Source organism: Danio rerio, chromosome 10 (assembly GCF_052040795.2).
Source record: "Danio rerio strain M-AB ecotype USA chromosome 10, GRCz13ab, whole genome shotgun sequence".
Lineage (NCBI taxonomy): Eukaryota > Metazoa > Chordata > Actinopteri > Cypriniformes > Danionidae > Danio > Danio rerio.
The window spans coordinates 18271811-18285149 of NC_141030.1; the positions used below are offsets into that span (position 1 = coordinate 18271811).

Genomic DNA, 13339 nt, shown 5'->3' on the forward strand with positions numbered 1-13339 from the left:
ATTTTCAGGTGCTGCATAATTTATTATATTACAGTGATATAGAGAGTTAAACAATTAATCAAATCCATCGATGCTAAGTTAAGCTAAAAGTGCTCCTGCCAAACTCAGTGATGGGCTGAATGGATTTAAATACTGTAAAACTCAACTGTTTAACTCTTGGGGAGTTGAGCCTATTTCCAACAAAAGGTGGAGTGTTCCTTTAAGGTAAAGACTTGATTTTGTCCTTGCGTAATTGATTGGCTGGTTGTCATTTCTCTTTCAGTCCCATACTAAATAAATCAAGGAAAATCTTAATAATACATTGTTTAAATGTCTTTGTTGCATATGTTCCATGAATTTACTATAGTAACTACAATTAATTGCATGCATCTGATCATAAACTGTAACAAGCAACCTTAAAATAAATTGTAACCAAACTCTCTTTCTAATTGAGGTCTAAGTGTTTCTGAGCTAATGATCAAATTCTCACCATTTGCAGACCCTCAAGTGACTCCAAACCTTAATGTTTTTTTCTTTTGCGTTTAAAAACAAAAGAAGACATTTTGAAGAAGGTTGGAAACCGGTAGCCATTGACATGTATAGTAAATGGTTACAAGTTTACAACATTCTTTAAAATATCTTTATATATTATATTACACAGAAGTAAATTCTAAAATAACAAAAATATCTTTAATGTGTTTTGTGTACTTTTTATATTGTATTATGATATTATTTATTCCTTAATTTTTTAGATAATTTTTTAAATTGCTAGTAGCTGGCACTCACTGACTAGTATTTTCATTGTATTTTTCCATTCATAGTATTTTTCTTCCTATTATGGTAGTCGATGGGTCTAGCAACCAACATTTTGTCTTTTGTATTCAACAGAAGACAAAAAACCCATAAAAAAACATGTGAGAATAAATATGAGGAATTTTTTTTTTTTTTTAGTGGAACTATGCCTTTCATAAGGTGACCGTACTGACTGACCTGTTCCGTCTATGGCGTATCCATGACCATATGGACAGAGTTTTTTGTAGTTGGCAGTGGCAGGCAGAGGGCAGAGCTCACACTGATCCCCCCACCCATGACCTCCATTACAGCAGCACTGAGACCTGCTGACAGGAACACGACTGCTGGACGACATCTGACACATGGTGTGCAGAACTTCAGTGAAACAGAAGCCTTTCCTGTAATCTGAGAACCAGACATCAGCACAAATTAATTTACATCATAACAGAGACTTGTATTGTACAAATATTCACATATAGTGCACCAAACAGTGGTGAGTAACATATCCCACACTCCCTTTGAGTACGGAACAAGGGGCAAAAATTATATAGGCAAAATGTTAAGTTTTTAGGTTTGAATTTCGTTCATGTCATTATTAACAGGATTACAGGATTTATAGCATTTATGCAGTATTTATCATAGTTCAGCATTTACTAATGCGGTATTATAATACAAAGTTGTGCTTTTAAACATTAGTTATTAATAGCTGCATAGTGAGTTAGCAAAAACTGTGGAGCCAAATCAGTCTCAAAATTAATACATTTATAAAATAAAATTCATACATCTGCAACACAATACACATTTACATTTAGTCATTTAGCAGACGCTTTTTTCCAAAGAGACTTACAAATGAGGACAAGGAAGCAATTTACACAACTATAAGAGCAACAATGAATAAGTGCTGTAGGCAAGTTTCAGGTATGTAAAGTGTAAGAAGCAAAACATTAGGAATTTTTTTTTTCTGTAATACAGTTTGCGGTGGAGCCAGAATGGCAATTGCAGATTAGGAAGGAAAGTGGAGACTAAATAGTTGAGTTTTTAGTCGTTTCTTAAAGACAGCAAGTGACTCTGCCGTTCTGATGCAGTTAGGGAATTCATTCCACCAACTGGGTAGATTGAATGCGAGAGTTCGAGAAAGTGATTTCTTCCCTCTTTGGGATGGAACCACGAGGCGACGTTCATTCACAGAACGCAAGTTTCAGGAAGGCACATAAATCTTCAGAAGTGAGAGCAGATAAGAAGGAGCAAAGCCAGAAGTCGCTTTGTAAGCAAACATCAGAGCTTTGAATTTGATGCAAGCAGCAACTGGCAGCCAGTGCAAACGGATGAGCAGCGGAGTGACATGTGCTCTTTTAGGTTCATTAAAGACTGCAATGTGACTGCAAAAAGATCCAATGAACAGCTGTTGCTGGATGCTGCTGTTGCAATGGAACATTCTATTAAGTGTGGCCTCTTGGTCAGTCTAAGCTCTTTGGTAATACATAAGTCTAACTCGTAAATTAAAAATGCCTTTCAAAAATACACAAATCTAAATAATTCGATGAAAATATTTATGATTTTTACTTGTGAATTCCCAAACTCTGTATTGTATTTAGGAATTGTTTTTGAATTTATAAATTGGATTTTGTAGATGTGAATTGTGCTTTGCATGTATGAATATTATTTTGTAAATGTATAATTTATTATTATGTATTATCTGGCTCCATAAAAAACTAACAATGGACAACTTTGTATTTATTTACTAATGTTAACATTATGTATAAAACATGTTAAAAATTAATAAATACTGTAACAAACGTATTTTTTATTGTTTGTTCATTTTAGTACATACCATTAACTTTAATGAAAACTTTTCAAGTTCAAAAGGATTGAGAGGTTCAGTGGAAAGTCTTTACACAAGGTCAGAAATAAATTTAAGGAAGACAGCTGGGTAATAAGCATTATTAAAAGAACTTCAAACCAGCACAATAAAATGCGTTGAACCAAAATAAAGTCAAAACAATATAAACTAAGTTTCTTTAAGTTAAGTTTCTCAAACTTTCATTCCTCATCATATCTTGCTGAGAGGAATAAAAATGTATATACCTTAATGTAAAAAAATATAATATTATTTTGACCCACATTTATTTTAGCACTCCAAAGCTTATGTAAAGATGGTAGGTAATTTCAAACTTATAAATCTCTTAGTACTTCGTAATCACATGTAATACATACTGCATATAATATTCACAGTACATAATATATACAGGTACAATACTGTATGTACAAAATATAAAACATAAACTTCCTATTAAAAATAACTAAAAGGTTACAATCTCTTTCCTTTTAAAACTCAAACTAAATTTTGAAAAGTGCAAAACATTACAAACTACTGATGAAATCTTGAGTGGGCTGATGGTTAAACTGAAAGTTGGAGGCCGGAGATCATTTGTTCTTATGTTGTATTAATGTTTGTTGCATCAACTGAGGCTAAAAATATACCATCATTAAATCATCATGTGTAATACATGAATGAACTACTGAAGTAATTTAAAAGATTTTAACAGTTAGGTAGACAGTTGTAATATTTAATTTGCAACAGTCTCATAGCTCTAAAAGGGATTATTAGATAATAGTTTTACAAAAGAGATACAGTTAATGTTTTTTTTTCCAACAAGGGATATATTATTCATTTGCATGCCTTCAATTCGAGCACTGCAATTATATTTAGAGAGAAAAAAAAAACTCAAGAGTTTTACCAAGACATTGTGTGGCTGATGAGTCCGTTTTGAACCCAACACCACATTCACAAGTGTAGCTGCCAACAGTGTTCACACAACGGCCATTTTCACAAACACCAGGCTGAGTCAAGCATTCATTTTCATCTGTAAGGAGAAAAAGATTTACACAAAACACGTAGACCATTAAAAGAGATGTTCTTTTCCAGTCTACTGTGAACCAAGTCTAGTTCGTTAACCCTGCCATTTCTATGCCCCAAAAACTAATTACATTCCTAATAACACTGTAAAGTAATGCTCTTTAGACCCCTAATCGTTTAGCATATACTGTACACAGTAATTGTGTTCTGTGTTTATTGTGTGGAACTTTGTTATCATGACTAATTATTTGCTTACTAATGCAACTGTTAAGTAAGTAAAAAAAAAACAAATAAACAAGCAAACAAACAAACAAACAAACAAACAAATAAATAAATAAATAAATAAATAAATAAATAAATAAATAAATAAATAAGGGAAAGAAAAACATATAGCTGGTCAGTTTAAGATAGGCTATTCCATAAAAAACACTTTTGCAGGCTCAAAACAATAGTGTCATATCTAAATAAAATAGCCTAAGCTATATAGAAATCATTTAAAGAATTACAAATATTGTATATAATAAAATCACATTAAACTAAAAAAACTATTTAAAACAAACAAAAGCTATAACAATATATGTATACATAAATTAAACCGCATCAAGCCATTAAACTTTCATTTCACAAAGGCTTATCTGAAAAAAACAACATCAAACAACAAAGGAGTTTTGAAATATTTTTTATAAAGTATTTGAATACGTTAATATTAATCAAATCGTGCAAACAGAGCATTTTTTGGGTGAGTGAAACCAGAAACTACCTTCGTTTCATCCAGTCCTGCGCAGTGCTGCTTTATAAACGCATTGGGGAAAACTGTACGTAAAAAATGTCCTAAAATAAATGTTTATGTTTTATGTGACGTGGAAAATTTAAAAATGAAATTGTAAATTCATTCATTTATTCATTTTCTTGTCGGCTTAGTCACTTTATTAATCCAGGGTCGCCACAGCGGAATGAACCACCAACTTATCCAGCATGTTTTTACGCAGCAGATGCCCTTGCAGCCGCAACCCATCTCTAGGAAGTGATATTGTAAATGTAGACCTTTATTAGTGGATATATAGCTGCTGAGCGCAACAAAATAGGCTATATTTCATTACTTGCTCTTATGTCCTAAAACAACACTTTCCTATACTTAAGATAACTGAATATGCAACAACCTTAAATTATTCTGGTAAATAATTAATAAAGAGGAATTACCTATTAAGTGTCATATAGCCTAGTTTGCTGCTGGGTCATCCCTCTGTTATTGGCGAGACCACTTGATGCACAATGCCAACAGTCAGTCGGCGAGTAAACAAATATAATGAATTAAAATACACAGGCCTGTCCGTATAGACATATAACGTCATTTTAATCATTTCGTGATGATGCGATTGTGTGTTTTATCTGCCTGCCTGATTCCCACTGAAGTGGGCGGGTTGTGTGACTTTTGATTTGGGGGACGGTCTGGGGGCGAGGTTTGCATGACGTGCTGCGAGATACTAGCCAAAAAGTGGAAACGCGACATGATTTCGGCCTCACTGCTCGACCTCCCGGGTGATTGGCCCAGCCTGGCCCGATAAAACCCCTGGCTTGCACTGGCCTGACAGTGGAAATGCGGCTAATGATACCAAACACAACACCTGGGCAACGAAGTAGTGGCTTCGTAAGAAGCATTTCAAGGTCCTGGAGTGGCCTAGTCTCCAGATCTCAACCCCTTAGAAAATCTTTGGAGGGAGTTGAAAGCCTGTTGCCCAATCTGCATAGAGGAATGGGCCAAAATATCAGCAAGAGTGTGTGAAAATCTTGTGAAGACTTACAAAAAATGTCTGACCTCTGTTAATGCCAACAAAGTATTGAGATGAAAATTTGTTATTGACCAAATTGCAAATAAATTCATTAAAAATCCCACAATGTGATTTTGTCTCTAATAGTTGAGGTATGCATTTGATGAAAATTACAGGCCTCTCTCATCTTTTTAAGTGGAAGAACTTACACAATTGGAGACAGAGACACAATACTTTTTTGCACCACTGTACCTTCTCCATAAAACTTCCACTCAGAGGTCACTCAGGCCAGAACACTGAACCATTTCATTGCCATGTACTGTGCTAAAATCAGTCACACACTAATGCGTTAAAATAGGATTTCACAATTTCATTAGTGTCCACCCATCTGCAGTGTGTATGATTAGGATTTGCATGTCTGGATTCATAACGTACTCAAACTGATTTCAAACTGTGTATTTGTTGAATTCTGTGTATTAAAAACAAATGCTCTTTGTGTTCAAGACAAGTTTGTGGTTGTTCTCCATTTCTTTCACTTTTTCAGATAAAGAAAAATGCAATTTCGTAAACATATGATTGTGTGCATGAAATTAGACTTGTTTTTTTTTTTTGTTGCTTTTTGCGCCTTGTTCACAAAGTTTACTGAGTTCACCACACAGATACAGCTGTCAATAAACTGATTTTTTATTTATTTTCGCTTTGGCGACCCCTGATAAATAAGGGACTAAGCCTAAGAAAAATTAATCAAAGAAAATTGTTCATACTTACAGTAGTTCACGTTCATAAATACATCAACTAACATGAACTAATGGACAAATATTTTAAAGTGTTACCAGTATTTCTCTATTAGTATCTTTTCTCTATTAGTATCAGTTAAAAAAATAAATTTTACCTTGACAGGCCTCATCACTCATCCTGCGGATCATACCGGCCGGACAAACACACATAAATGTGCCAATTAGGTTGCTACATTCCATTCCTCTGGAGTCACAGTTATGAAGATCTTCTGCACACTCGTCTACATCTGTATATAAAGGAGATCCCATGGTTTCAGTAGGTTTCATGAAGTCAGATTTAAACTTTTATGAATGAAATTTCAGACTCATATGAGGCTAAACACTAAAGATTTTCTAGTAGCCCATTTAAAAAGGTAATTCATTCATTTTAAATAATGTGTTGCTATATGTTCTACACATGGCCGGCATTATGGGCACAGGCCGTCAGCACTTGGGGGCACTTTGGTGTGGGGTATGGTTGATTTTAGAGAGTCTATTTAGGCTAAGTGAAAATAGCGTATAAGCTAGTTAAGTGATTCACGACCACCACTGTTTGATTGACAGAGACAGACGCGACTCGATCATAAACCTGGTTCAAATTCAGCGTCTGATGAACACGTTGTTCTTTTTTCCTCACAACACATCAGATTTTGCCTTCTCTTCATCACGAGGAAGACAAGTAGGAATCATTAATAAGTGTGTGTATTATGGAAGACTCAGATTCATAGAACTAGATTGGAGAAGTGTTACATCCAAATCATGCATTATAAGTTTGTGGAAGTTATACATTAAAAATAACCTTTAATAAATATATTTTAGTACTGCTTCGGTGAACTTAAATAAGTATATTAAAATCCATTAATTTTCACTAGTTTTATTAGCATTTTTTTTTTCAAAGTTAAATCTTTGTAGACTTGAAATGCATGTACTGTATATCATTTATTTTAAAAAATGCAAGCAATTCATTATAGGTTAATATTATTTAAAAACTATTATATTAATCTTATTTTTTTATTCAACTTTAGGGGTGCGGCCGGGTAGGAGCCTACAAGACATTGTACCCAGGGGCCTTTGAATTCTTAATCCGGGCCTGCCTATACATAATGTTTCTTTAAAAAAATCTTTAAAAAAACTATAATAAACTAAATGGATGTACAACAGTTTGTCCAGGTCAGTGTCCCCACCAGGTAGCTATAAATACATTATTTTATTCTAATGTCATTGCGAGGAAGATGAACTATATTGGTTAAAATTGTAACTTTTGTTAAAAAATCTACTGAGATGGATTGTTGGCAACTGGAGGGGTGTTGGCTCAATTTGGTAGCTTTACCCAGAGATAGGAAAATTAAGTCTTGATTTAAGACCTACAACACAATATCTAAGTGCATTTAAGACTTTTAAAGGCCTTAAACTTTTTTTGTTTCTGCAATTTAAAACCTTAAAGAGCCCTGTGGACAACAATTCTATTAAAACCTACATTTACCTATACTGTGATCTGTGTAAGTTTAGAAAAGTTATATTGTTAAAATCATTGATTATTAATGATATTTTATACCTTGACACATGCGTCCATCCTCTCTCAGTGTGTAACCAGATGGACAGCTGCATTCATAACTCCCGAAAGTGTTGATGCAGCGAAATGCACAGAGCAGAGGATTCTGACCACATTCGTTCACATCTGGACGATCAAAAATAATACACAGTCAGTCAAAGATAGAGTTTGAATGGTGCTAAATCAGACAGATAAATGACAGATAAAAATCAGCTATCATGTGCAATAATTATAAATTGACTTACTTTGAATCGTTTATTTGTTTGCTACATTTAAATTATATTTATTTCATAGAGGCTTTCAATAGAAAATATTGATACTGAAAGGGTGAGTTCACCCAAATCTAAACATTTTGTTAGCAAGTACTCTAATGTTGTTTCAATCCCCTGAGACATTTGTTCATCTTTAGAACACAAATTAAGATATTTAGATGAAATTAGGAAACAAATATATTCTCAAAACATTCCATGTGACTTCCGTGATAATGCAGTTTTGCAAGAACATATTTGTTTGACAAAATCAATGTTTTCTATTCCACGTCAGGTCAGGGTACACGTATACTACGACCAATACCACGTATTTGCCATTAGAGTCAGCAGTGCAACACAAGAGTCATACTGCCCGTAGTAAACACAGACCCTGACCTGATGTGGATGACAATGGCAAAAATAAATTTAGTTTTTGCCACAAAAAGTTGAATAACTGACAGTTTGACAATATTTAAAAAATAAATAAATAAATAAATACACATTTCATTACATTACATTTTTGGTTTCTTTTCTGGATTTTTTACATCTTGGGACCTTTGCTGGGTATCACTTAAGTTTAGATTACAATTCACTGTAGTAACAAACCATTAAACTAACACTACTAGCTTAATAAACTACTAATTAGCTGTTTAATAGGTAGTAATGTAGAAGTTGGGTTTAGGATTTTTGGTAGGATTAGGGATGCAGAATAAGATCATACTTTATAACTACTAATGAACAGTTATTATCTTAATAATAGCCAAGTAATAAGCCAGTTAACTGAATTAATGATTCACTGAATTTACATTTTGTAATCTAAGTGGTTGCAAACAATTTATATGGGCTGAATTTAAACAAACAAATTCAGTTGAAAATTACTAAATTTAATTAGTTTAAATTCAGCCCAAATAAATTGTTTGCAACCACTTACCTTCAAAAAAAAAAAATTAAACCCAGGCTTATTACTGATACGTACCCCTGTATAAAATTCTGGACAGCGTGAAATACATCTTAAGAGGTACGTCTTTTTTGCAGTTTTTTTTTGTTTTCGCGAGTCCACCAGAGGCTGCTGTGTACGCTTTTTTGGACCTCAAGTTTCTCTCACGAATGCCATTCGCATTTGCTCTTCTTACTTAAATCCACCAAAGGCCGCTGTCGACCAACTGACACTGACTGACTGACCGATAACCCCACACACTCCCTCCCTAAACCCAACCGATAGTGTTTTCAAAAGAAATCCAGAAAAAAGTCCCTCAAAAGTTTTCAAAAGTCCTCTCAGCCGCCTAATCTTACTACGTTTTCAGATGTAATCACGTTCTCGCTGTTTTTTTTACATGTTTTTATTTAAGTTTTTGTCTTTTTTTGTTTTACCTGCTTTCTGGAACTGTTCTTCACTGGACTCGAACCCTGTCGTCACAGTCAACTCCTTTTTGCCCCTCAAGTCCGCCAACAATCAGTTGAAGTCAGAATGATTAGCCCCCCTTTGAATTTATTTTTCTTTTTAAAATATTTCCCAAATGATGCTTAACAGAGCAAAGAAATGTCAAACAAAAGTATGTCTGATAATTTTTTTTTCTTCTGGAGAAAGTCTTATTTGTTTTATTTTGGGTAGAATAAAAGCAGTTTTTTTAATTTTTTATAAACCATTTTAAGGTCTAAATTATTAGCCCCTTAAGCTATATATTTTTACAATAGTCTACAGAACAAACCATCGTTATATAATAACTTGCCTAATTACCCTAACCTGCCTAGTTAACCTAATTAACCTAGTTAAGCCTATAAATGTCACTTTAAGCTGTATAGAAGTGTCTTGAAAAGCATCTAGTAAAATATCATGTATTGTCATGGCAAAGATAAAATAAATCAGTTATTAGAAATGAGTTATTAAAACTATTATGTTTGGAAATGTGTTAAAAAAAATCTCTCTGTAAACAGAAAAAAAAAAAAAACGGTGGGCTAATAATTCTGACTTTAACTGTATATGTCGAGCTACTGGGCAAATCTGGTAACAGCTTAAAAGCTGTCCACATGGAGGTAAGCGGTCAGCTGGTCGCGCAAAAAGAAACTGAAGCCATCGGCAGCATCGTACCATCCAGTAGTGTTTGTTTTAAAGACAAAATAGAGCCATAATTAGCTCTGGCTACATAATTCGCACTCTCCAGAAATGTATACGGGGGTAAATTTCCACATCTGTCTGTGTTAATTTTTTTCTTTGTAAATTCAGTGTTGTTAATGGCATGAATTGTGACCTAAACTAAAGTGTAACCCCATTGCTGTCTACATAAGCACTGGGGTTTCATCTAAAATATCTTATGTTTTGTTTTGTTCTGAAAAACAATGTCACACACAAGCTTTTTTTAGTGCATCTGAAGGTTTTTAAATAAAGCAGTCGCATCAGATGTTTTTGTCAGTTGACCTTCACAGCTCATCATCGGTCCAGGCTCAAATCCTTCTTCACACAAACACTCAAATGCCCCGATTACATTGGAGCACGTGCCGTTTCCACATGGGTTTCTCACTGAACATTCATCGATATCTGTAAAAACAGAGAGATCAAAAAACTGGCTGAACAAAAGATCGTCCTTCAACAGTCACTAAATCAGTTGTGAAATAATTAGCACTTCCTAACGCTATTCTGCTAACTGCTTGTATCGAATACGTGCCACAATAATGAATTTCTGTTATCTGACTTTTATTATCTGACTGTTCATCCTTGTAAAGCGACTTAGATACAATGTACATTATATAAAGCCCTACTATATACAAAATAAAGGTGACTTGTCAAAACACAATGGCTCAATGGGCTAATAAAATGTCAGGCTTATATCAGTGGAGAAACAAGCTCCTGAGCACTATGAAGAGATCTAAATACTGTCAGTCATTTGCACACAAAAAGTGAGTCATTCGGTTACAAATAAGTATATAAATATAGTAGTTGCTGATTTCTGGAGAGCAGAATTTCAGCATTATGCAAATAAGAAGTGGCATGATGCAGGCAGTACCTACCAATACTATAGTGTATATATACAGTATGCACACACGCACGCACGCGCACACACACACACACACACACACACACACACACACACACACACACACACACACACAAACACACACACACACACACACACACACACACACACACACACACACACACACACACACACACACACACACACACACCTCGTCACCTTGGAATTATAAGGTTCTATCTGCGTTCTAAATGATTTTGAGATATTGAGCTTCAAAGTATTTGTAACACTTCTCTTTCATACATTAACATGACAGAGGCACTATGTACTCTGAAGGTAAATTAGAAAAATTCTCTTATATTTGCAAATTGGGGTAAAATGCAGGGCAAATGCAGATAGAACCTTCCAATTATAAAGGAAGGTATATTAAGTAAATTTCCGCTTGAAGTTATAAGGTTCTATCATTCATTGAAGTATTAGTTTTAAAGAAATACAATCACAAAAATATAAACTGGTGTTGTAACAATATGTTATATGCTTGAGAAAGTTAATTTTTTGCTTTCTATAACATTTATCATACAAGGCTTTGCTAAACATTTTATCCAGTGCACATGTTATTTTTATGTAATTAATATGGTAATATTTATTGAATGATATGATTTAAATTAATTATTGGGTTATATTTATCGAACTAAATTTATTGAAATGTCTCATGAATTAAATTAAGTACAGTATTTGTGGTTATTCATTAATTATTAATTAATTATTTGTAATTAGTGACCAATAATTGATTAATATCAAATTTGAAGACTTTCAAAAAAAACAGATAAAGAGCAAATCAGTTTAATAAACACTAAAAAATGTTTCCCTAAATATATATATACACAATTAAAAATATTTCACATTTATTATATACATTTTTTAAATAACTAAATGAACATTTCATCTTGATGTCAAAAAAAGCTTGTAAAACTTCACATTTGCACACACCTTTTCAGTTTCAGGTTTTTTCTCAATTTTGCGTGGTGCGGCATTTAGTCAACTCTGAACTTTTGGTGAAAAAACCTTTAACAGCCAAGTTAGAGTTCGACTTTGTCGATAAAACCTTTTGTTTTTTTTTAAATAAAAAGTCCTAAAATGTAAACAACTTATACAAAAACTTAATTTAAATAAGCTGTCATTTAATAAGAATATGTGAATAACTCAATTTTGAAAAAATGTCAGATAGAACCTTAATCATGATTTATATACAGTTGAGGTTAGAATTTTTAGCCCCCCCCCCCCCTGTTTATTTTTTCTCCAATTTCTGTTTACCAGGGTTAAGAACATTTCTAAACATAATAGTTTTAACAACTCATTCCTAAAACTGATTTATTTTATCTTTTACATGAAGACAGTAAATAATATTTGACTAGATATTTTTCTAGACACTTCTATACAGCTTAAAGTGACATTTATAGGCTTAACAAGTTTAATTAAGTTAACTAGGCAAGTTAGGGTAATTAGGCAAGTTTTTGCATACCAATTGTTTGTTCTATAGGCTATCGAAAAATATATAGCTTAAAGGGGCTAATAACTTTCACCTTAAAATGGTGTTTAAAAAATTTAAAACTGCTTTTATTCTAGCCAAAATAAAACAAAAACTTTCTCAAGAAGAAAAAAATATTATCAAACATACTGTGAAAATTTCCTTGCTCTGTTAAACATCATTTGTGAAATATTTAAAAAAGAGAAATAAAATTCAAAGGGGTGCTAATAATTCTGACTTTAACTGTATATATGTATGTATTTTTGCATGACACTCTACACTAACAATGCTTAAACCACTGCCAGTCACAACGTGTCAGTCATGTTGATATATAAACACATATGTATTTACAACTATGGTGATATTTTTCATCTGTGGAAGATAAAAGAAGATAGTATGAATGTTGTTTTTAACCACGTTTTTGTGATTATCCATGAATATCCACACAACAAATATACTCTAAATAGCTCCATTATTATTTCTTATCTCATCACATTAAATTATAAATTACATAAAGCACATACAAATACCATAAAAAAATTAAATAGTTAAACTAGTTGATTAATATGTTGGTCATTTTGAATTATTATCAAAAAATAGTTAAACATTATATTTTCAGGAACTTGTGCCTCATCTTACACTCTTTCATGCTGGAACTTGTTAAAATTTTGTGAAAAGTAATGCCATTTCAGACAATGTGACACAGACAAATGCTGTTAGGTCACTATTGCTGTTTTGGTAATATCTATGTTTGTTACAGCCAACGTTTAAGTATCTTTTTTTAGACTGATACAACTTGAGTCTGAGTAAATAATTTTTAAAAAGTTCTTGAACTAAATATTTTGTATACAGTACATCCAAACAAA

General features: G+C 33.0%; 1 protein-coding gene across 10 annotated transcripts in view; it reads right to left on the reverse strand.

Annotated features, from left to right (window-relative positions):
* Nucleotides 1-13339, reverse strand: part of fbn2 (fibrillin 2) — a 168163-nt gene that overhangs the window by 18906 nt on the left and 135918 nt on the right. For all 10 annotated transcript variants that reach the window (XR_015500924.1, XR_015500923.1, XR_015500921.1 and 7 more), the window contains 5 exons: nucleotides 10390-10509; nucleotides 7729-7851; nucleotides 6290-6421; nucleotides 3510-3635; nucleotides 970-1176 (listed from right to left, as the gene is read on the reverse strand). Coding sequence is in view for 6 of the 10 variants with exons in the window: in XM_087270314.1 (XP_087126440.1) it covers nucleotides 970-1176; nucleotides 3510-3635; nucleotides 6290-6421; nucleotides 7729-7851; nucleotides 10390-10509 (708 nt within the window). In the remaining 4 variants the exon portion in view is untranslated. The remainder of the gene's footprint in view (nucleotides 1-969; nucleotides 1177-3509; nucleotides 3636-6289; nucleotides 6422-7728; nucleotides 7852-10389; nucleotides 10510-13339) is intronic.